The sequence below is a fragment of the Protopterus annectens genome, chromosome 8.part0 (genome assembly GCF_019279795.1).
Source record: "Protopterus annectens isolate FY-2018-M chromosome 8.part0, PAN1.0, whole genome shotgun sequence".
Classification (NCBI taxonomy): Eukaryota; Metazoa; Chordata; order Ceratodontiformes; family Protopteridae; genus Protopterus; species Protopterus annectens.
The window spans coordinates 1,481,916,317-1,481,940,632 of record NC_056741.1 but is presented as its reverse complement, the minus strand read 5'-3'; the positions used below and the strand labels follow the sequence as shown (position 1 = coordinate 1,481,940,632).

The window sequence follows — 24,316 nt, the reverse complement described above, 5'->3', positions numbered from 1 at the left end:
ATATATATATATATATAATATGCATATATGTATACACAGAGAGGGATGTAGAAATACATAGACATATATAGTTTCACAGTGTCATAGTTTAGTACTAGGCTATCTGCAGACAGTGTACAGAATAGATTTAGAAAACTGTGCCTCTGTATAGTAGTGACACAGTGAAGACCCCCCTTACATAATAGCATTAGTTTACTGTGCCTCTATCTAGTAATGACACAGAGATGACCCCTGGTGTAAACCTATGATCTTCCGTCCACTCGTCAAGAATTCACATGAAGAGAGTCAGTGAGGGGCTCCACCTAACATGAACTGGGAGTCTGTCCCAGAGTATGGGAAGCCTCTGAGTTATGAATCTGTCCCTACAGCATGTCCTATTCATATTTGTGCTGAGGTTTAAATCTGTAGCTCTTGTGGTTCTGATGGAATTGGATTTTACGAGGTGGAACATGTCCATCAATTCCTGATTGGACATGGCCTTGTACATCAGGCACAGATCACCTCTAAGTAGGCGGTATGCTACGGAATACAGCTGGTGTTTCTTTAGTCTGGCAGCATATGACATTTGTTGGAGACCCCCGATCCTCTTGGTGAGGTACATATGGGGTCTCCCTAGCTGTTGCAAGTGGCAGGTGAGGTACATACCAAATGGGGCATAGTACACATTCATGGGCCTGATAAGGGAGGAGTATAGGGGTACAATGACCTCCTTTGATCTGGATGTGAATCCCTTCATGATAAGGTGGGCAAGGTAGGAAGTCTATCCAATCACTTTGGCAACATGGGTGTCAAATGAGAGGTCAGTATCGATTTGTGTCCCCAGGTCTCTGATTACTTTGTCTGTACTCAGTGGGTTACTGTCTATGTGATAATATGTGGGTACTTTGTTTTACCCAAAGGGGATGACTATATATTATCTGGCATTCAGTTTAAGGCCATGACTCTGGCACCAGCTGTCCATTTCAGTGAGGCCTTTCTGTAGGATGTATGTGTCAGCTGGTGTATCGACTATGGCGCCTAGTATGCAGTCATCTTTGAACTTTGTCAGCCACTACCCTTCCATGTTTGCTTCCACATCTGTGAAATAAATGCCGAACATGAGGGGTCCCAGGATAGAGCCCTGTGGGACACCACTTGTGACTGGCTGAGTCTGATATGGCACCAGCGATTTTGATTTTATGGTCTCTATCCTTTAGCTGGTTTGCAACCCATCTTGTGACATATGGATTTACATTTAAGCTGTTGAGCTTGTCTATGATGCCAGAGTGGGGTATTGTGTCGAAAGCTTTAGCCAAGTCCAGGTAGGCTGTATGGACTGCTGTGCCCTCGTCAATGGCTCTAGTGACTGTTTTGAAAAGGTCAACCAGGTTCCAAAGTCAGGATCTGCCCTTTACAAAGCCACTCTGGGTGGGATCAAGTGTCTGTAAGTCCCCAATGTCTCTGTGCGAAAGGACATGCAATCCCAAATAAAAACATGACCCAATCCTACAAAGGCAGATGTCCTGTCTGGTGGACCACAGCCATAAGCAAACTATACAATAGAAGGAGGAAGCTACTACATGATAGAGAAAAACCCCAAAAAGGGGAGGCATCTCTGTTCACTGTTAGCGAAATACTACGGGCACTCATAACATCGTCTAAAGACAGCTTTGAGAGATGAAATGCACAGGACACTAAGGATAATCACAAGGCTTTCTTCAGTTATGTTAGGAACCTGGATGGGAATTCCCAGATATGCCCAGAATTAGTCCAAAATGACAAAAGACTACACCAAACCCACAAACATTGCCAACATCCTAGCTGACAGGTTCAGCACAAACTTCTCCCCCCACACCAGAAGGGCATATATCTATCCCAGCAGAGTGCTGCCCCCGTGACATCTCAGATGCTCAGGTAAGAGCCGCCCTCTCCAAAGCAAATAACACAGCATCAATGGGACCAGACAGTGTCCCGGTCTGCATCCTACATGAACTCCAAGATGAGCTAAACCCAAACATAAAACTACTGTTCAATCTCAGCCTTACCACAGGTTATGTACCCAAAGTGTGGCGTACAGCAACAGTGGTCCCTCTCCACAAAGGTGGTGCCTCAACGGATCCTGGAAACTATCACCCCATAAGCCTGACTAGCTTGGTCTGCAAAGCTATGGAAAGGATCATCATGGACCTCATACATAAAGATATTGTGGACCTACAGACACTGGATCCTACCCAGTGTGACTTTAAGGGCAGATCCTGCCTCTTACACCTGGTTGATTTCTTTGAAACAGTCACCAAGGCCATTGACAAGGGGAAGGTGGTCCACACAGCCTATCTGGACCTCGCAAAAGCCTGCGATACAATACCCCACTCGGGCATTATAGATAAGCTCACCAGCTTAAATATACACCCCTATGTCACTAGATAGGTTGCAAACTGGCTCAAGGACAGAACCCACATGGTTAGAATTGCTTGAGCCATGTCAGACTCCAAACCAGTTACAAGTGGTGTCCCACAAGGCTCAGTCTTGGGACCTCTCCTGTTCGTTATATATGTCTCGGAGGTACAGGCTGACACGGAAGGACTGTGGCTGACCAAGTTTGTGGATGACCGCAAACTGGGCACTATAATTGACTCTCCAGCTGACATAACCATCCTCCAAAAGGGCCTCATAGAAACAGACAACTAGTGCCAGAGCCATGGCCACAAGCTAAATGCCACAATGTGTATAGTCATCCCCTTTGGCAAAAACAAAGTGCCCACAAATGACCACATAGGTGGTAATCCATTACGTACAGATGAAGTAATTAGGGACATGGGGACCGAAGTTGATAGCAATCTCTCATTTGACGACCATGTGGCCAAAGTGGTTAGAAAAACATTTTATATAGCCCACCTAATCATGACAGGATTCACATCTAGATTGGGGAGGTCATTGTGCCTCATTACTCAACCCTCATAAGGACCATAATTGGGTACAATGCCCCTTTTGGGATTTAACCTACCAGACACCTGCAGCAACTGGAAAGACCACAAAAGTACCTCACCAAGAGGATCAAAGGGCTCAAACAGATGCCATATGCTGCCCGGTTAACATAACTCCATACTCAGTGGCATACGGCCTGCTCTGAGGTGATCTGTCCCAGACGTATAATGCCATGTCCAACACAGAAGTAATGGACATGCTGCACCTCAGAAAATCAAACTCCCATCGAGCTTTGCGCTCGAGAGACTTGAACCTCAGCACTGAAATAAATAGGACATGCTGGAGGGACAGATTCATAACCCAGAGGCTCCCTTCACTCTGGAATAAAATCCCCGTCCAGGTTAGGCAGAGTCCCTCATTGAATCTCTTCAAGAGGAATCTTGATGAGTGGATGGGAGATTGTAGGTTTACCCCGTCACTTCTGTGTCACTGTTAGACAGAGGCACAGTATACTAACCTCGAAAAAGGGCATAGCAAAATTAATTTAAAATGGGTGGCGAATGCCAAACACACTCTGGCTAGGCTTATAAATGCCCTAGGGCAGATAGCCTAGTATTAACCTATGAACCTATGAACCTATACCCACACCCCCAGGTTGTTGCCACAGTGTGACGCATCACAGACTATCCACATGCAACTAACAGTGGGTTAAACTGACTTCCAGTTCATAGCCTGCTACGGACCACCCTCCTAAACCCACATAACCCACTTGGCCAACTTAAGAATACATGAATATCTGCAGGTGTCTCCAAACAACAATATATTGGGCAGCTGCATTTACCCACACATAGACTGGGAGCATTACTGTAGCTCCAACACCCTAGGTGTAAGGTTCCTAGAATCCATACACTCAATTGCTATGGAACAACTTGTTACCACTCCCACAAGAGGGGAGAACATGCTGCACCTGTTCATCACCAACATGTGGACTATATGCTCCAGACCAGAAGTGTATCCCTCGCTGGTAAGATGACACCTTAGACTACTCTCACTGGATATTCACATACCAAATGCAGCCCCTGCACAGAAAACCACAGTCACAAAGTTGTGTAATGCAAATTCCATGTATTCACATGAGGCAGGCTTCAGACATAGGAACTATTTAAGGTCACAGGTACATATGTCTATGTGGCACACACATACCTCATGTGTGAATTGACATTACTGATATAATCTATGTCATACAATATTAAGAGCAACACCCCACACACATGGACATACTGTGTGACAAAAAAACACATGGCATTTGTAAGATTCAAACCCCTACCTAACTATGTTATTACACTTGAGAGAAACGCATTAACGAAGTGTGCTATTTGCATTACTGGGAGGTTTTCCTTCTCCTGCTGTACTTATAGGGTGCTGACATCATCAATGTTTAGAAAGAGGAATGTGCATCATGTAGTGTGTTCTTCTAGTTGCCAAAAGGGACATTTCTTTCACACAAAATTGCACACACACTAACTCCTTCTCACCCAAACACACACACACACACTGAGCATTTGTAGGATTCAAATCCCTATCTATGTTATGATACTTGAGAGAACCACATTAGCAGAGCGTGCTATTTGCATCACTAGAAGGTTTTCTTTCTCCTGCTGTACTTATAGGGTGCTGACATCATCAGTGTTTAGAAAGAGGACTGTGCATCATGTAGTGTGTTCTTCTAGTTGCCAAAAGGGACATTTCTTTCACACACACACTAACCCCCCCCTCACTCAAGCACACACTGAGCATTTGCAGGATTCAAACCCCTACCTAACTATGTTATGCCACATGAAAGAAATGCATTAGCAGAGCGCACTATCTGCATTACTTGGGGGGGGGGGTTCTTCTCCTGCTGTACTTATAGGGTGCTGACATCATCAGTGTTTAGAAAGAGGAATGTGCATCATGTAGTGTGTTCTTCTAGTTGCCAAAAGGGACATTTCTTTCACACAGAATTGCACACACACTAACCCCCCTCATTCAAACACACACACACTGAGCATTTGCAGGATTCAAACCCCTACTTAACGATGTTATGACACATGAGAGAGATGCATTAGCAGAGCGCATTATTTGCATTACTGGGGGGGGGGTCTTCTCCTGCTGTACCTATAGGGTGCTGACATCATCAGTGTTTAGAAAGAGGAATGTGCATCATGTAGTGTGTTCTTCTAGTTGCCAAAAGGGACATTTCTTTCACACAGAATTGCACACACACTAACCCCCCTCATTCAAACACACACACACTGAGCATTTGCAGGATTCAAACCCCTACTTAACAATGTTATGACACATGAGAGAGATGCATTAGCAGAGCGCATTATTTGCATTACTGGGGGAGGGTTCTTCTCCTGCTGTACTTATAGGGTGCTGACATCATCAGTGTTTAGAAAGAGGAATGTGCATCATGTAGTGTGTTCTTCTAGTTGCCAAAAGGGACATTTCTTTCACACAGAATTGCACACACAATGAGCATTTGCAGGATTCAAACCCCTACCTAACTATGTTATGACACATGAGAGAGACGCATTAGCAAAGCGCATTATTTGCATTACTGGGGGGGGGGGTTCTTCTCCTGCTGTACTTATAGGGTGCTGACATCATCAGTGTTTAGAAAGAGGAATGTGCATCATGTAGTGTGTTCTTCTAGTTGCCAAAAGAGACATTTCTTTCACACAGAATTGCACACACACTAACCCCCCTCACCCAAACACACACTCAGCATTTGCAGGATTCAAAACCCTACCTAACTAGATTATGACATTTGAGAGAGAGAGAGACGCATTAGCAGAGCGCGCTATTTGAATTACTGGGTATCTGTTTTTCTCCTGCAGTATTTATAGGGTGCTGACATCATTATTTATATAGAAGTATGTACATCTATTACTATCTGTCATTTAGGGGGATAGCATATATATATGCATTAACAGCAGCCTACTTCAGGGTCAGATATGCACATCAGCACTGCCAGGTTATGTTTTATACCATGCTTCGTGACCACAGGACCTGTAACACACAACACAACCAGTTCAGACCACCCCATCCCATATCCAGGACACACACTTTGCTTCCCTGGGAACAGTGTAGGATATGAAGGTGTTCACATACACCATTACAGTGGTTAACGTCAGGTACAGGTATATTGTGTGGGGGAACTACTCAGGCCTCAACAACATCACCCTACAGCCACTACAATTTGTGAATCCATGTGCTATGGCAGGACCACTCACCACAGCCACAAGGGGGAATACATATTGGACCTGACCATCTGCAACATGGGGACTCTATGTTCCACACCAGAGGTAGACCACCATTGTTAATATCTGACCATACCCAACTTTCCCTGGACATCCATATCCCATCCCCACCCACAGGCAAGGATGTCACTGCAAACAAAGTATTTATGAAAAGCAGATTTTGCACTTGTGAAGACTTCAAAGGACCCATGCTGGGGGATTATACAGGCCACTCTGCATAATCCTTGACAATTGCATTCTATGAGCATCTGGAAGGTTTGCATTGATCATGCTATCCCACATAAACCCATGACTCCTCCACAACAGGAGACCTGTGTGGTGCACACCAGCCATATATAAGCTGTACAACAGAAGGAGGGAGCTAATACATTACAGAGCAATATCCCACAGAGGGAGGATGACTCTAAACAGTATTGGCATGACACTTCAATCCCTCAAACTCATCACGTCAAAGTGTTGACAGTGAAATTGTCCAGACATTGCAGATAAGGCTCCCCTCAGTCTGTAATTAATGGCCAATTACTGTTATAAGTCTTCGCCAACCCTCTTCCAGCAAACACCAGCCACATGGATGTGACATTGCAAATTCAACCCCTGGGATCTCCACTGTGTCCCTGCTTGACGGAGGCACAGCACACTAGCCTTAAACGGTGCCTTCTGTGACCTACTTTGCAGAGGCATAGTAGCCTACTGTACTGGGGAGGCAGACGCCAAGCACACTCTGGCTAAGCTTGTATTCCCTAGGGCAAACAGCCTAGTAGTGACCTCTACACCCATATGTTTAATTTTCAGATGCACAATATTTGTTGCTGATAAACTGTTTGCAGGTCTTTATTGCCATAGCTTTCCCTGTTTCTATGAACAACTTGTGTATCTGTGGAAGATGTTTGAATATGAGAGGGATCCACTATTTAACTTATGTCTCTGTAGTCATTTAACTGTGTGCACTGGGCAGATTGCTGTATTGTGGTTGGTTCCTGGATTAACACATACGAATACCAGATATGTGTGGCCAACTGCTAAACTGAGACATGGCCTATGTGTGTGAGCATGCCCAGTTCAGGCTTTTCATGGCTTGTTGCCTGACATATGTCTCATTTATCAAAGTGTGCGAGCATGCCCAGTGTGAGCTTTCCATATGTTGAAATCTGCAGTCCACACATTTGTGGTTGTGTGTGAACTTCAACAATACTTCACATTTATAGTTGTGTGTTGGGAGTCATGTTGTGTACTTACTGCCCAACTGCTTTGTGTCTGAACCCAACAGGGATTTTACTGTGCCTGCAGGGTTTCCATGGGATAGTTTGCATACAGTTGTCAACATCCTTTCATACTGACCAAACACTGTAATATCGTATAGTGTACTGGTTCAGTACTGTCACTGTGGTGGACAGTATCCTGTGTTTCAGTCCTATCACTGCTTTAAATATTCATAGTGAACACACCAGACTGGTTAAGGGCCAGTTGTGCACATATGACCATGTTGCATTTTGTTCGGATATGGACTACTTAAACCAGGCTTGTCCAACATTGGTAAGGTATTTCACAACTTGGGTAGACATTGAAAAACACTAGCGATGTGCCCTAGGCCATTTCTACTGCTAGTCAGAGAGTGTGTTTGTCCTTCAACACACATTGTAACTGGATTTTGACATGACATATTTCAAGGTTAGTATACTGTGCCTCTGTCTACCCATGACATAACAGTGATACCCAGGGTAAACCTACCATCTCCCATCCACTCATCAAGATTCCTGTTGAGGAGAGTCAATGAGGGATTCTCTGGCTAACCTGTACTGGGAGGTTACTCAAGAGTTGAGGGAGCTTCTGGGTTATGGATCAATCACTACAGCATGTCCTATGTATGTCAGTGCTGGGGTTCAGGTCTCTCATGTGCATAGCTCACTGGCATTCAGATTGTACAAGGTGCAGCATGTTCATTGATTCCAGCTTGGACATGGCTTTATACATCAGGCACAGATTGCCTCTGGGCAGGCAGTATGGCACTGTGTGGAGCTGCAGTTTGTTTAATCAGGCAACACATGGCATCTGTTCGAGCTCTTTGATCCTCCTGGTGAGGTACTTTTGGTGTCTTTCCAGTTGCTGGAGGTGTCTGCTGAGGTACATCACACAGGAGCCATTGTACTCAATTGTGGGGCTGATGAAGGATGACTGAGGAGGCATGATGACCTCCCCTGATCTAGATCTGACTACCTTCATGATTAGGTGGGTATATGGTATGTTTCTGTAACCACTACAGCCACATGGTTGTCAAATGCAAGATATCTATCAAATTGTGTCCCCGGGTCTCTTATTACTTCTAAAGTACTTAATGGGTTAACACCTATGTGGTAATTGGTGGGCACTTACTGTTTATCCACAGGGGATGACTATACACTTTTCTGCAATTAGCTTGATGACATGGCTCTGGCACCAGTTGTCTGTTTCTATGTGGCTCTTTTGTAGGATGCTTGTGTCAGCTGGAGGGTCAGATATGGTGCCCAGTTTGTAGTCCTCTGCAAACTTGTTCAGACACAGTCCTTCCATGTTGGCCTGTACCTATGGGAAATATATACCAAACAAGGGAGGTCCCAGGACCGAGCCTTGTGGGATGCCAGTTGTAGCTGGTTTGTAGTCTGACATGGCTGCAGCATTTCTGACCATGTCAGTTCTGTCCTTGGGCTGGTTTGCAACCCATCTACTGATATAGGGGTTTATATTTAAGCTGGTGAGCTTATCTATAATGAACATGTGGGGTATTGTATGGAAGGCTTTTGCAAGGTCCAGATAGGCTGTGTGGACCACATTCCCCTCATCAATGGCCTTGATGACTGTTTCAAATGGGTCAAACATGTTTAAGGGGCAGGATCTGCCCTTAAGAAAGCCACGCTGGGTAGGGTCCAGGTCTGTAGGTCCCCAATATCTTTATTTCTGAGGTCCATGATGATCCTTTCCATAGCTTTGCAGACCAAGCTTGTCAGGATTCTGGGGTGATAGTTTGCAGTATCCATTCAGGCACCACCTTTGTGGAGAGGGACCACTGTTGCTGTACACTGCTCTTTGGGTACATATCCTGTGGTAAGGCTGAAATTGAGCAGTAGTGTTATTTGGCATTCCATTCTTCTTGGTGTTCATGTTGGACACAGCCCAGGACACCATCTCATATCATTGATGCTGTGTGTTTTCCTTTGAATATGCTGGCTGTTACCTCAGCATCTGCAATGTCAGGGGGCCAGCACTCTGCTAGGATAGATATTTGGCATTTGGGGGGGGTGTTTGCACTGAACCTGTCAGGTTGGATGTTGGCAATGTGTGGGTTTGGTGTATTGTTTGTAATATTTGGTAATTCAGAGCATATCTGTGAATTCCCAACAAGGTTCCTACCATCAGTTAAGAAAGCCTTGTGATTATCCTTAGTGTCCTGTACAATCTGTATCTTCATAGGTTCATAGGTTCATACTAGGCTATCTGCCCTAGGGCATTTATAAGCCTAGCCAGAGTGTGTGTGGCTTTCGCCACCCCTTGCTATGTGAATATTATGCCCATTTAGGGTTTACTTTACTGTGCCTCTGTCTAGACGTGACACAGTGAAGACCCCCAGTATAAATCTACGATCTCCCATCCACTTGGCAAGATTCCTGTTGAAGAGAGTCAGTGAGGGGCTCTGCCTAACATGGAGTGGGATTCTGTTCCAGAGTGTAGGGAGCCTCTGGGTTATGAATCTGTCCCTCCAGCACATCCTATTTATTTATGTGTTGAGGTTGACATCTCTCACTCTCGTGGCTCTGATGGATTTGGATTTTCTGAGGTGGAGCATGTCCATCAATTCTGTATTGGACATGGCCTTGTACATCGGGCATACATCACCTCTGAGTATGCAGTATGTGACTGCATACAGCTGGGGTGTCGTCAGCCAGGCAGCATATGACAAATGTTTGGGACCCTTTATCCTCTTGGTGAGGTACTTTGAGGTCTTTCTAACTGCTGCAGGTGTCGGGTAAGGTACATCCCAAATGGGGCATTGTACTCAATTATGGGCCTGATAAGAGAAGAGTATAGGGGCACAATGACCTCTTGATGTAGAAGTGAATCCTTTCATGATAAGGTGGCCAATATAGAAGGTCTTCCTAGCCACGTTGGCAATGTGAGTGTCACATGAGAGGTTACTGTCCACTTGTGTCCCTAGGTCCCTGATTACTTCTTCCATACGTAATGGATTACCACCTATGTGGTAATTTGTGAGTACCTTGTTTGGTATTTGGAGAGATATTCATACTCTCCAGTGTCTTCAGGAAGGCTGAGTGGGGTTCCTGAGTTTGAGAGGGTGGTCTGTAGCATGCTACAAACTGTACAGCGGTTTTGCCTATGGTTAGTTGCACATGGATGGTCTATGATGCTTCGTGCATTATCAGTAACCTGGATGTGTGGGTATCTTTGCTCAATATGGATACTCCCCCTCCATTTGTGGTCTGGTCCAGGTTTTGGGGCCAAAAAGCATGATATGAGGTATAACCTGGTAGTGCTGGGGTGCTCTCAGGAGCCTTGATGCAGGTTTCCATCACTGCACAGACATCGATGTTCTCCATACTGGGGAGGGCCTCGAGAGCGTGCATCTTGAGGTTTAGTCTCCTGGCATTGAGCAGCATTACCCTTATGTTTTTTCCACTTATGTTTTCTAGGGAGGTGGGTTTGTCTTTTCAGCCTTGCCTACAAAAGGCACTATGGAGGTGGCAAGAGCCTTAGCCAATATCCAGACACCCAGGGGTGACAGGTGCAAGCCATCCCTGGCAAAGCAGCATGGCTTGTCAAGCATGACATCCCAAGCAGACAGACATTGGATCCCCTTGGAATGACACCAGTAATTGAGCCAATTGTTAAAGCTAATCATTCTGTGTTTGTACTGTGGCATCATTCTTGGTGAGGGTAGGATGCTGCTCAGGGTCAGAGTCATACCGGCCTGGCCTACATAATCAGAGAGCTCCTCTATGTCTCTTTTCATGTAGTCCAGGGAGGTATGTCTCAGGTCATTCACACCAGCATGGACAATGACTGAGTCATATTTGTACTTGCTTTGGAGTGACCTGCATGCTAGTGTTATGTGGCGGATTGTAGCAGCCAGCAGGCAGCTTACTGTACCCTTTTCCTTGTTCAGTCTGGTGAGCAGGACATCAGTGTGTCTGACTATGGAGTCACCTATTACAAGTTTATCAGGCATGTTGTTTGTCCTTACGGGCTGTGACTGTTTGGCACACCGACTTTGCGTACTATGTGTTGCATGTGCTATGTTTGGGGGTAGTGGTTGCTTGGGTGTCTGCTTTGGAGGCCTCTGTTGATTTGGTGGTTTTTACTTAGAGCCTCCGGGAATGTTTTTGTGTGTTTATGTCTTTGGTTTGCAGTTATGATAGGTCTATGTGAGACTGGGTTTGTGGTGTGTGTGGTTACCTTCTCCTCCTGACTAGTTTAGACAGTACTGAGTTGAGAGAGCTCAGCCTCCAGTTTGGATAAATGGTTGCATCTGTCACATATATTTGTATTTCTTGGGGGGAGGAGGGGGTTGTCTGTGTACATGGGGCAGGTGTAACATTGCCCAAGATTCACAGATTCAACTTGTTGTAGCTGGCCTTTGTGGATTTTATGATTGGCCATATTTTATTGCCATAATACTGATCAGAGATTACTTCCCTTTTTGGGTTTGCTCTATCATGTAGTAGCTTCCTCATTCTCTTGCATGGTTTGGTAATGGCTGGGGTCCACCATGCCAGATGCCTGCGTGTATGGCATTGGGCCTTGGTTTTATTTGGGATTGCATAATCCATGCATTCCTGACAGTGTTCATAAAATGCATTTATAAAGGGTTCTGAGGTGTGGCCCATATTTTCCACAGGCACAGGGCCTTTAATGGATTCCACATCAGTTTGGAGGAGTGCAACATTTCCTTTACACATGTTTTTCACTGTAGTTTTGTGGCCAGGGATTGTGGTCAGGATGTGAATATCCAGTGTGATTACTCTATGGTCTGATCTTACCAGTGAGGGATACACTTCTCATCTGGCCATAGAGTACCCATGTTGCTGATTATCACATCCAGTATGCTTACCCCTCTTGTGGGAGTGGTATGTTGTTCCTGAGCATTTTGGTTTATGGATTCTAGGAACCTTTGGCCTAGAGTGTTAATAATGCTCCCAGTCTATGTTTGAGTATTTTCAGTCACCCAATATAATGTTGTTTGGAGAGCTTGATATTTCCATGTGTTCCAACGTAGGCCAAGTGCAGTTCCTGGCATTAGGAGGGTAGTCTGTAGCAGGATACAAACTGGGAGGCAGTCTTAGCCACTGTTACTTGACCATGGTTAGTCCATGCTGCTTCTTGTTGTGGTACCAACATGGGGGTGTGGTTATTCTTGACAATTATTGCTAGTCACCCTCCTTTTGTAATTTGTTCCATGTTTTGGGGCTGTAAAGCACGATATGAGGTGTAACCTGGTAGTGTTAGGGTGCTCTTGTGAGCCTTATCCCAGTTTTCTGTTACAGCACAGATATCAACATTCTCCATGCTGAGGGGAGTTTAGACTGCATGCATCTTGCAGTTTAGACTTCTGGCATTGGGTAGCATTACATCTAGGTTCTTATCCCTTGTGATACCTATGGGGTTGGGTTTGTGTTTTGAGCCTTACCTATTCAAGGTACAGCAGGGGTGACAACAGCCTTTGCCAGTATCCTAAAGGCCAGGACTGATAGGTGCACACCATCCCTAGCAGGTGGAGCATCGTGTCTTGCTCAGCATGTCATCCCAGGCTGGCACGCATTGGATCCCCTTTGACTAACAGCAATACTTAAGTCAATTATTGTAATTGATCATCTCATCTTCATATTGTGGCAACATGCTTGGTGAGGGTAGGATGTTAGTCAGGGTCATCAAGCTTGCATATACTACATGGTGTTACATTGCTTAACACATGGCAATCATGCCTCAGGTGGTGCTGCAGGGCTGTCTATGTTGGATGTACATACTACACTCCCTGTACATGTTTGATAGCAGGTTGTGTCAACTTAGGCATCCCTTTTACTATATGTGTGAGTCAGAGAGAGGTATCATTTCCAGGGTTCCTACTGAGCCAGTGTATGTGCTATGCGCTGCAGCTTTGCCAAGGCCAAGGCATACTGGGCATGCCTCCTTCTGCCTACTGGGGCAGGCTCAGGTTGTTCCTCCTCCGAGTCACGCTCTGCCTGTGATTGGCTTGGCAATGGTGGGGGGCTGTTTGGCCCAGCCCTATGCTTGTCCTGCTGCAGCTGTTTTCGCAGAATCATATTATGTAGCATAGCACATACCATGACAATTTGGGTACATGAAGTTGGTGAGTACTGCAAGGCTCCACCAGATGTGTCCAGGCACCAGAACCATGACTTGAGCAGCCCAAACACACGCTCGATTACATTTCGTGTTTGTGCGTGCGCCTCATTATGGCGTTCTTGTTCAGGTGTGTGTGCATTTCTAATGGGTGTCATCATCCACGGCTCCAGTGCATAGCCAGCATCCCCCACTAAGTGACCATGTGGGATGTCCCCATTGGCAAATATCTGGTACAGCTGCGTCAAATGCCAGATATGGGAATCATGGTAGCTTCCAGGGCAGCCAGCACACACATTCATTATTATGCCCTGGGCATCACACACGACCTGGCAGTTGATGGAGGGGAAGCCCTTGCAGTTAATGTAGGCCCTACCCCACTCACCGGCTGGTGCTTTGATGCGTATGCGTGCAGTCTATTGCACCCACTACCTCAGGGTATTCCGCTATTTGCTGGAAGAGACTGATATTGCTGGCCAATACCTCACGGGAATTGGGGAAATATACATGATCACCGACATGTGCTGACATGGCATCCAGGAACTGGTGCAGTACCCTGGATGCTGATGCCTGTGATATCCCCATCATATCACCAGTTGGTCTCTGGAAGGTACCTGTTGCTAGTATTCTTAGGCCAACACATACCTTGGTTTCCACTGGGATGGGTTCCCTCTGTTGGTTCTGTGTGTGAGGCGTGGCCTGCACAGCTCAACAATTTGCTGCAGGAGGTCTCTGTCCACTCTATAGCGCTCCACTATCTCCAGCTCATGTAACCCCTGGTAGGTGACCCTGGGCCTGTACACTCTTCTCTGTCTCCTCACTGTGGGTTGTCTGGCAGCATTTGCATTGTCACCACCCTCAGCAAGTCTCCTATGTCTCCTTATAACAGCTATGGAAGCCCCTAGCATGTTTGGTCTGAGTGCAGCTTTTTCAGTTTTCACTTCTAATAGCTTACTCCTGTCTTGCAGTGTCTCTTGAGAGAAACATACTGCAATGCTGTTTGCAGTGTTTTAAGTGCTGGGCTGGGCTAGTATTCTGCCTGTGTAATTGCCTGCTTCTAATTGTTTTCACCTGCTAGCTCTACCAGTATTCCCTGCTAGCTTCCTACTATTTCTTCTGCTTCCTTTTTCCTCACTGTTTCCTCAGGGGGGAGCAGCACGCATACCAGCGAAAACACGTTCACAGTGGCTACCACACGCGCACACATGCTTACACGGACTAAAATCTGCTTATTCAGGTTAAAATGCGTGCACACCAGCGCAAACAGGTTTACAGATCTTTAAACAGGCTCCTACATGCTTACTCTGCCTTCCACGTGTGCACTCTGTCTTACCCGTGCCTCCCAACGTGCACACGCGCGCATGCACGCACAGCAAGAAACTTTGGTGTTAGCCACAGTGTACACCTTCCATTTCTTGACTTTCCCATGCTTATCTGTTGACACTCCTCTTTCTATGCTGTGTGACTGACATCTTTCACATACCACTTTGCTCCAATGAGCTTGATTTCTTTCTTACATTCCCCCCTGTGATGTCACCTATCTCCTACTCTGTTACTCCCCCTTATCTAACTCTTACACTACACGGAATGTGCTCATTTGCTATGTGACAGTGAGATTCACTATCCTACCACTCATTTACATAGGATTGCCTACTAATGCTTAGTTACGTGTCTTACACTCAGCTTCCCCCCTTAGCAACCACTAAACGGTGGCCATGTTGTTTTCGGTCTGCTAGTCCCCGCATTGTAAATCCATGCATTGCATAAAACCCACATTTGTGGGTTTAAAACCTTTATTTTTATGTTTTATATAGCGCAGCCCGTTTGCGTGGGGCTGCGCTGCATTTAAACCTCGCCGATCGCCAAAAAAAAATTTTTTTACATGTTTGCATTGGGTTACCGTGCCAATGGCCACATATTTGGCCATTGGCATGCTGCCTGCTACATATGCACACTTTATTTGGAGCTGTCAAGGCTCCATTGTGTTATTTGCAGTAACGTACTCAGTTGTCAACTGAGTACATTTCTGCACCTAACACGACTCTTACACAGGCTGGTTTCAGCTTCGTGGATCGCTAATTTACCTCATTTGCATGCCTTTCGGCTGCAAGTGAGGTAATTAGCATATCCACATCCTGCCCGTGTAAGAGATGTTTTAGCTGGTCTCTTACACGGGATTTCGGGCTGTTCCTGGATCGCGATGGCTGCATGGAGTCTTACACGACTCTTAGACTCCATGCAAGCCATCGTGAATCCTGCCCACTGACTTTCAAAATATCGAAAAAGGAAACTTAAACACAACCTTCCTACCAAAACCATAAAAAATCACACCAACAAATAAACTGAAATCAACCTGCACCTCCCACACCCCCTCTACTTATATATATCAACTCCAAGGTTGCACTACCATGAAGAAAACTGCAAGTCTAACATAATATACACTGCACTTTCATTACACACTTTCAAAACCATACACCCAAGAAACACGCACACCATACCTTTACAAAAATTACCACTTACAAAACTAATACACACATAGCACCACCTACCTACTCAAACCTACTCAGCAAATTTCCAGGCTATTTAAAAACATTTCTCTTCCAAATACCTACACACTGAGCACATACCTTAAGCTTCAGTACATAAACACATATCGGCCACCATTATCCATATCCCACATACCACTACACCTTAAAGTTACAGTACACAATTTACAGCAACACCACACCAAAACTAATACAGGTTCAGCATTCTCAGATTAATTATTCTGAACATTCTGTAAACAGTACACTAGACATTTTCATCTCGACATACTGGAATTCGAGATTATGGTCTTTCAGTTTTCTAAAGTAGACCCATATATGTGTGTGCGCGTGTGTGTATATATAAATATATATATATATATATATATATATATATATATATATATATATATATATATATATATATATATATATATATATATATATATATATATATATATATATATATATATATATATATATATATATATATATATATATATATATATATATATATATATATATATTATATATATATATATATATATATATATATATGTATATATATATATATATATATATATATATATATATATATAGAGAGTTCCTATTAGATGACTGAACACGCATTCTTTTGAATGCGTCTTGGTCGAACTTGAAAAGACAAAAAGGCAAAATGATGAAGTGGCATATAAGCAAATTCTTTCCCTGGGAAAGAAATCACTTGGCCGCATCCGTTACTTTGTCATTTTCATCACTGTAGTGTGATCTCGGAGTTGATATATTTAAGTAGGGGGGGTGAGGGGGTGAAGACCCCCACTTTGTTATGCTTTAAGTGTTTTTTTTTGGAACAGCAATTTTTTTCCCTTGGAAAAAAATCACTGTTCTAAGCATTCGAATTTGTAAGCTTTCACTTACATGGAGTCGGTAAATCATCGTTTGCTTTTCTAAGCATTCGTTGATTTAATATAGACCCTATATATATATATATATATATATATATATATATATATATATATATATATATATATATATATATATATATATATATATATATATATATATATATATATATATATATAGATAGATATACATACAGCTGTGGAATAAACTGTGGCTTGTGTGATTGAAACTTAGCTTATCACTCATGCCACTTTTATTTTCATACAAGAGCATGGTCCAATGGGGATATAAATATTTGCCCTTTCCCCACTGTAGGGTGATCTCAGAGTTTGTATATGTAATTAAGAGGGGGGTATAAAGATGCATTCCCCCAAATTGGGGGGGGTTGCCCCTGCAAAAAAAATGCAATTAACTTAACTATTTTTTTTCATTAGGTTGTTTTGATCATTTGTGTTTGATGATTTGAGGATCAAAGTCTTGTTTTTTTGATAAAGCAACATAAACCCTTATGTGAGTAGATATATATATATTTATGTATACACATACATATATATATATATATATATATATATATATATATATATATATATAAACTATGTATGTTTGTGAATTATATAAAGTGTGTGCATTTATGAGCAATGGGCTTATTATACTTGATATACAACAATAATGTATATTACATTTTTATATTTCCCTCTTCTATCTTTAACTTATTATGCTAACCCAATTACCAAAAGGAAATAAACATATCATACTACTTAACTGTTTCTCTATCTTTTTTTTTTTTTTGTTTGTTTTTTTGTTTTATGTGTTTATGTTTCATTAATTAACTGCTTACTAGAATGTGGAATTCCACACTGGTATATATGCCCTTGGTCTAATTTTCAGCATAGGGTTCCATTGGCAGAAGTGAAAGTTCTCTAATTATCTTAAAAATGTAGTCTATTACACTACAGTAAATGAAAGTATTAGTATAAAAGAACTTGCTTTATTATAAAAAATGCTATAGCAATCAGGTAAAATAATTAACAAGGAGCTTCTTCATCAAATGAGCTTCATCAAATGGGTAATATCTTCTTCTACTTTTGGCTTTCCCCTGTTTGGGGTCGACACAGCGGATCACCTGTCTGCTCATGATTGGCAGTGGAGTTTTATGGTGTCGATTTGCCAGCCCGGCGCCCAACCTTCCACAGAAGGCACACACACACACACACACACACATACACACCTAGAGTCAATTTAGAGTGTCCAATCCACCTACAGCATGTCTTTTTGATGTGGGAGGAAACCGGAGCACCTGGAGGAAACCCACGCGACCACAGGGAGGACATGCAGATTCCGCACAGAAGGCACCCCAGCCAAGGATTGAACCGGAGAGCCTCTTGCTGTGTGGCGACAATGCTAACCGCTGCATCACTGCAGCTGCCCATCAAATGGGTAATATAAGACTCCAAATTTAGTTAAAAAAAGCATTGCTACAAATACACCGCCCTGCTGTTTGGTTTATCTGTGTCCCCACTAATACTGAATTCATGTTGATACTTCATCTGTATATCCCAATAACAAAGCAACAACAAAAGGACTGAGTAAAGTTATTTAAGTATTTTTGGGATTTTTTTTTGTTGAAGTGTTGGCTTGCAGTGATCAGAAGAAAGTTCTCATGTAACTGGAAAACTGGAAATCTTGATGCAAAACCAAAACTTGCCATTGTGTCCTCCCTGAATCATATATAAATCATGTGTTGTTTTCAGTTATAAGATCATAGAAAATAAGATTGTATAAACCAAAATATAAAGGAAATACAAAAGTAAAACAGATGGAATAAAAGAAAACATATTTAAAGTGAAATTATTCATTTTCTTATACTCCGGTTTTGTATTTTGTTTCTTTATGTCTATATGAAATCCAGCTTAAATAATTACAAAGTTGATGGAAACTGAGTAGCTGGTGGCAGAGAAGCAAACAGCAAATCTGATCTTTGAATGATTTGACATGGATGTTCAATATTTATTTGCCTGACTTTATGCATTTCTGACCTTTATACAGGAAGCAGTTGATCACCGTGAGGAAGTTGAAATGGACATGATGTCGAGTACCAGTCCTCCTGAAAAAACAAAGCACAAAGCCAGTGTGAATAACCACCAGATGGCTGCACCTGCCACTGCCAACCAATGTATTGGTTCTAATCTGCCTTCACCTGCAGATAGCCCCATCAAAGCTGAGAAAAATGGACATCCAAAGGATCCCATAAAAACAGCAAAAGTGTTTGAAATTCAGGCAATGCCCAATGGGAAAACTAGAACATCAATAAAGACCATGAGCAAAAGGAAGCTTTCACAGCAGAAGGAAAAGAAAGCCACACAGATGTTAGCCATTGTACTAGGTAAGACAGTTTCATTGTTGAAAATGCATGAAAAATTCATCCAGCAATTATGTTTATTTCAAGATAATATGAGTACAAATTTCTATTATGAAATTCACATAAAAGAATGTCTTATAGATTGAAATCATGTGGAAAATAAAATCACAAACTATCATCAATGTTTTGACTGAAGGGTTTGATATTCTTAACCACCAGGGGAGTGATATATATATATATATATATATATATATATATATATATATATATATATATATATATAGCTTTTTCAGTTACATTGAATGTATTACTGTTGACGATTTTCTAAAATGACAGTATTTCTTGTTATCTCTTGTATTCATCTGAAAATTAGCAATTCTTTTCTTTATAAATCTTAAAATAAGATCCATTTAACTGTAGTGGCAGTGAAGTCACTTTACACAACTCATTTCATATCCCTACATACAAAATATGTCATGTTTCTTACAGCAGGTGCTCACACTGGTGCATATACATTCCGTTTATACATTTTCCCTTGACATCCATTCACTTCAGTGGGATAAGGTTGTGTACTATTTTTACAAAAAGAGGACATAAAATGAGTAAAGTTATATTCTGAGAGTCAGACATATGTAGTAATACAGGATTATTCCATTTTTTTTATTCATTTTCTGATTGATGCTTTCTTTTTTCATACTTTTTTATTTATTGATTGATTTGTGCTGGTTAGTGTGTGCTTTAGGTCTTACCTCTTTCTGGCAGTTTTTATTTCATAATCATGGTGATATGTTTTCAGTACATGATTAGGGTTATGTTTTTTTCTTAGGTAGGCTTTTGCATTAGTTTCTTTGACTTCTCTGTGTAGGTTTGTGTGCATTCATATGTGCTAGGATGTGTTTGTTTTTTTATGGTCTACAGTTCTACAGTTGTCACTGCCAGTTTTGTAGATATCTTCAGCAGGTTTGGTCACAGTGACCAGTGTATGGATTGCATTTTTGATTAATTTATTCATATGTTTATGATATCTTTTTCTCTTGATGTGATAAATATATTATTCCTGCATTTGTACTGTATTTTTATATGGGATTTGTCTTTTGGATCATGGTTGATTTAATTTAATTTAATTCCACTATACTACATCAAATCTCTACCCTACAAACTCCGTTTATGTGAAAGGATATGTTGGGTTTTTTTTGCATATATTACATATGTGCATACGTGCAATATATATGCACATATATTTAGACAGGAGCATGAGGACGCACCAGATCTGTCAGATAAATAGGATACAGATTGTACAGGGTATAGAAGATGGGGGTAAGAATCTTAAAACTCATTTGACTGCTGCCTGCAAGCAGTACATGTCACACTGTACCTGAACTGTCTGTAACATTCTTTGCTAACTGCAGGAGAGCTACATCATATCTGAAAGCTCAGGCTATAAGGTGCTGCAGTAATTCAAACAGCTCAATACCTCAGTATGAATCAATTTTCCCTGGACTGATACTGGTATTTAATATTTGATCCTGGATACAGGACATAAGATGGGAGTAAGAAGTCATATATGGAGATGACATCTGATCTTTGAGTGTGAATCTGCCTTCATGGACAAAGCCTAGGTCATGAAAGCATGATAGAAATGTTAACTGCTCTCCACGCATGAGTAATCAGAGGGAGGACAGGAGAGGAAGCTGAGAAGGATGGATGCTAGTATTATACACCAGAATAGTCTTAGTTTTGAGGAGTTTTAAATTATTATGGGATATCCAGTCAAGGATCATATCCAAGCCATCTTGCAAAGTTGAAGGATCCAGTGTATTTTCTGTAGAAAAGGCAAGATATACTTCAATATAATATTATTAAGATTAATTAGAGATATGTCTCCTACCCATGACCTCCCTAAGTAGCAACAGATGTAAAAAAAAACAAAAAAACGCCAGTCTTGAATGAGAAGAAAACACTATCAAGGATAACTGGCAGAAAGTAATGGCAAGATGTTTTCAGCCTTGAAGGATGAGGGATCAAAATGCAAGTCAGGTGCACTGCAGTTACTCCATTCATGCACTCATTACAGTCCACATAAATGGACTCATCACACTGTACTTCTTTATAACCCACCTTAGAGGGCCTGTAATGACCAGTGGAAAGCAAAAATTTCAAACTCAAACATAACATCCTTCTACATGATTGTTGCCTGGTACCAAGCATAATCCTTGTCTAGAAAAAAGTTATAACTGAGAAGGTGAAACTTTACTCCACCCCCTACTTTACTCCACACAATGACCTTAAATCATAGACAAACCATACAATGTCTGTACGGGTTTCTGTCAAATGATCATACAGTCAACCCCATATGATCAACAATTCAGTCCATTGAATTGTTCTGACTGAGAATGCTTTACAGTTTGGATCAGAAAATGTGCCCTCTTCCCCACTGTAGTGAAACTCGGAGTCGGTATATATAATTAACAGGGGGTGTGGGAGGTAAAGGGAAGCTTGCCCCTTCTGCAAAATCATTTTTATGTTGTATGCAGGTGTTTATGTTTCAATGTTTTTCGACAAACTGAATTGTCGATCATATGGGTTCAACTATATGGGTTTCAATAATCTGTCCATTCGAATATTTGACATAGATCTGGTTTGTATCATACTGAAGCCCTTGAATATCTACTCACTGGAAAAATTGGTCCAAGAGTCCAGAAAATGCATTACTGGATAAGCCATCACTGAATCCCAGTATGATCTGTTCCAAGATGGGCTAACAGTGTCTAAATTTAAAGCCCTTAAATCCCCTACATTTAACCAGGTCCTTTATGTGAAGCTACAACAGAGAAAGCTGGAGAATAAGTGAACAGTATGATGGTCTAACAAGGAGATGTCCTTCACCAACAATTCACTGGTTTCAAGACCAAGCTGAGAGATCAGGTCTAATAAATATCCAAACTTGTGAATAGCAGAGAAACTATCTGGCTGAAGGTAAAGGTGAAACCAAGGTTTCTTATAACCCCAAAGGGCTCATGGCCAGCTCATAAGATTCACCACTGATACAGGTTTGGATGTGTCTGAGAGCAGTCTGGTTCTAAAACATGTCACTCATCCACAAGTGTTTGATATGGTCATGAAAAGAAGGTTAGCAATTTGGGAAACCATGACTGGCTTAAAATAAAAGCATATTTTACTGAGCTGAGCATTGAACTGACTGAGCATTTTTAAAATAAATCAAACACACAGGTTGTGACTGTTACTCCTTACAGTTTCCACAGTTAGCTTCACCCACAGGAGGGCCCCTCGATTGCAACCTGAAGCTGTTTTAGGCAAGCATCGACCTAAACATTTGAGAATAAATGTTTCAAAAGTAAATGTACTTACCATCAGAAAGAAGCAATTATTTTTACTAGTATAGGCAACAAACACTTCACATAGCTAATGTGGATATATCCTTAAGCTTTTAATCTGCTGTAAATGTAGTGCACACTTGAAGGACAACTGGTTTCGACCCCCTCCCCCTCACAGTGTAGACTTGGTTCCAAGCTATACCACTAGGTGGCAGCATTACTTCTAAATCAATCACCAGTTGCTTTTAGGTCTCACTGAGCATTTTTAAAATAAATAAAACACACAAGTTGTGACTGTTACTCCTTACTGGAAGCAACTTAAAAAAATTATTTGAGTGGGGAAACCAACTGGAGCAAAACCTACACATTTGCTAATAACAACCAAACCCAGGGACACAGAAATTATTTACAAACAGTAAAAGTGCTGCAAACTACCATACCTGAAATAACCTGGCTGATTGATTTTCCTGGGCTAGCTACAAGGCGCCATATTTAAAATCCTATCCTCTCAGCAAGGAACCAACAGTCCCCAGCTAAGTGTGCACACCAGTAAGTACTGCATTTACATATATTGCCTCTAAACTTGTTTTTATAAAACTGGTTTTCCTTGTAACATTTGTTATATTGCCTGTATTTTGTGGCTGTTAATGTTGATTTACCCTGTAACAGTAGTCATACTGCTTTTGTTTTGTGTATATTTTGTGTATGTTAATGCTACAGACTGAATCTACCTGACTTGCTATTTGTTAGTTTACAAATGAGTGTTTGTTAAAGGATTAGCTGATGTAAATGTTTGCTAAATCACAATTATTTGCCCATAAAATAAGAGGATTCCTTTTTATAGAGAATTAGTAGTTTACAATGTTTTACTGGTAGCTGCCTACATCTAGCAACACGCTTTAGTCAGATAATAGCTGGTGTGTGACTGCTGCTTTCAAAAGTGTGTAAATGTAATTCACAGCATCTGTGTTTTAGCTACTAGCATATACTTGTTTAATAAATTAGCAGATGTGAATTGGACTCTGAGTTAAGGCTGCTGACAGAAAGTGTTCTCTGTTCTGTCATCCACCCCCTCACTCAGTACAGCCTTCCATCTCCTTAAATGATATCTTGCATGCTCCTATTATTCCAGTAATATGCCCTAGACTTCCTGGTCTTGTATAGAGAGTGCGTTACTCCATATTATATAACATGTGGTAAAAGCTGAACCCTGCAAGCACTTGCATAGCTACTAAAGTTGTTACTATACTGTAAAAAAGTAATTTAAAATCCAGTATGTTTTTGCTTGAATGAAGGAAACTTGGTTTTCATTTCTTGAAAGGATCTCCACTGCGTACGAGTTATTAATGCTGTCATTGTTACCTGTCAACCATACAGAAAAGCTAACTGAATGCCAAACATTGTACTTATGTTAAATGTCTGAAACTCAGCATAGTAGCTACAATGTATTAGGCATTGTGTAACTAACTCCACATATTCTATCTAACTCCAGTACACTACTTTCAGACACCTAATATTTCTTATATTGACTCTTCCCTTACAGAACAGTTTCCACAGTTAGCTTCACCCACAGGAGGGCCGCTCAATTGCAACCTGAAGCTGTCTTAGACAAGCATCATCCTAAACATTTGAGAATAAATG

General features: G+C 41.9%; 1 protein-coding gene across 1 annotated transcript in view; it reads left to right on the top strand.

Moving 5' to 3' along the window:
• The window catches only part of DRD2 (dopamine receptor D2), a 1,643,650-nt gene that overhangs the window by 1,570,967 nt on the left and 48,367 nt on the right, over window positions 1–24,316 (top strand). The window contains exon 9 of the mRNA XM_044081065.1: window positions 19,028–19,364. Within this exon, the coding sequence (XP_043937000.1) occupies window positions 19,028–19,364 (337 nt within the window). The remainder of the gene's footprint in view (window positions 1–19,027; window positions 19,365–24,316) is intronic.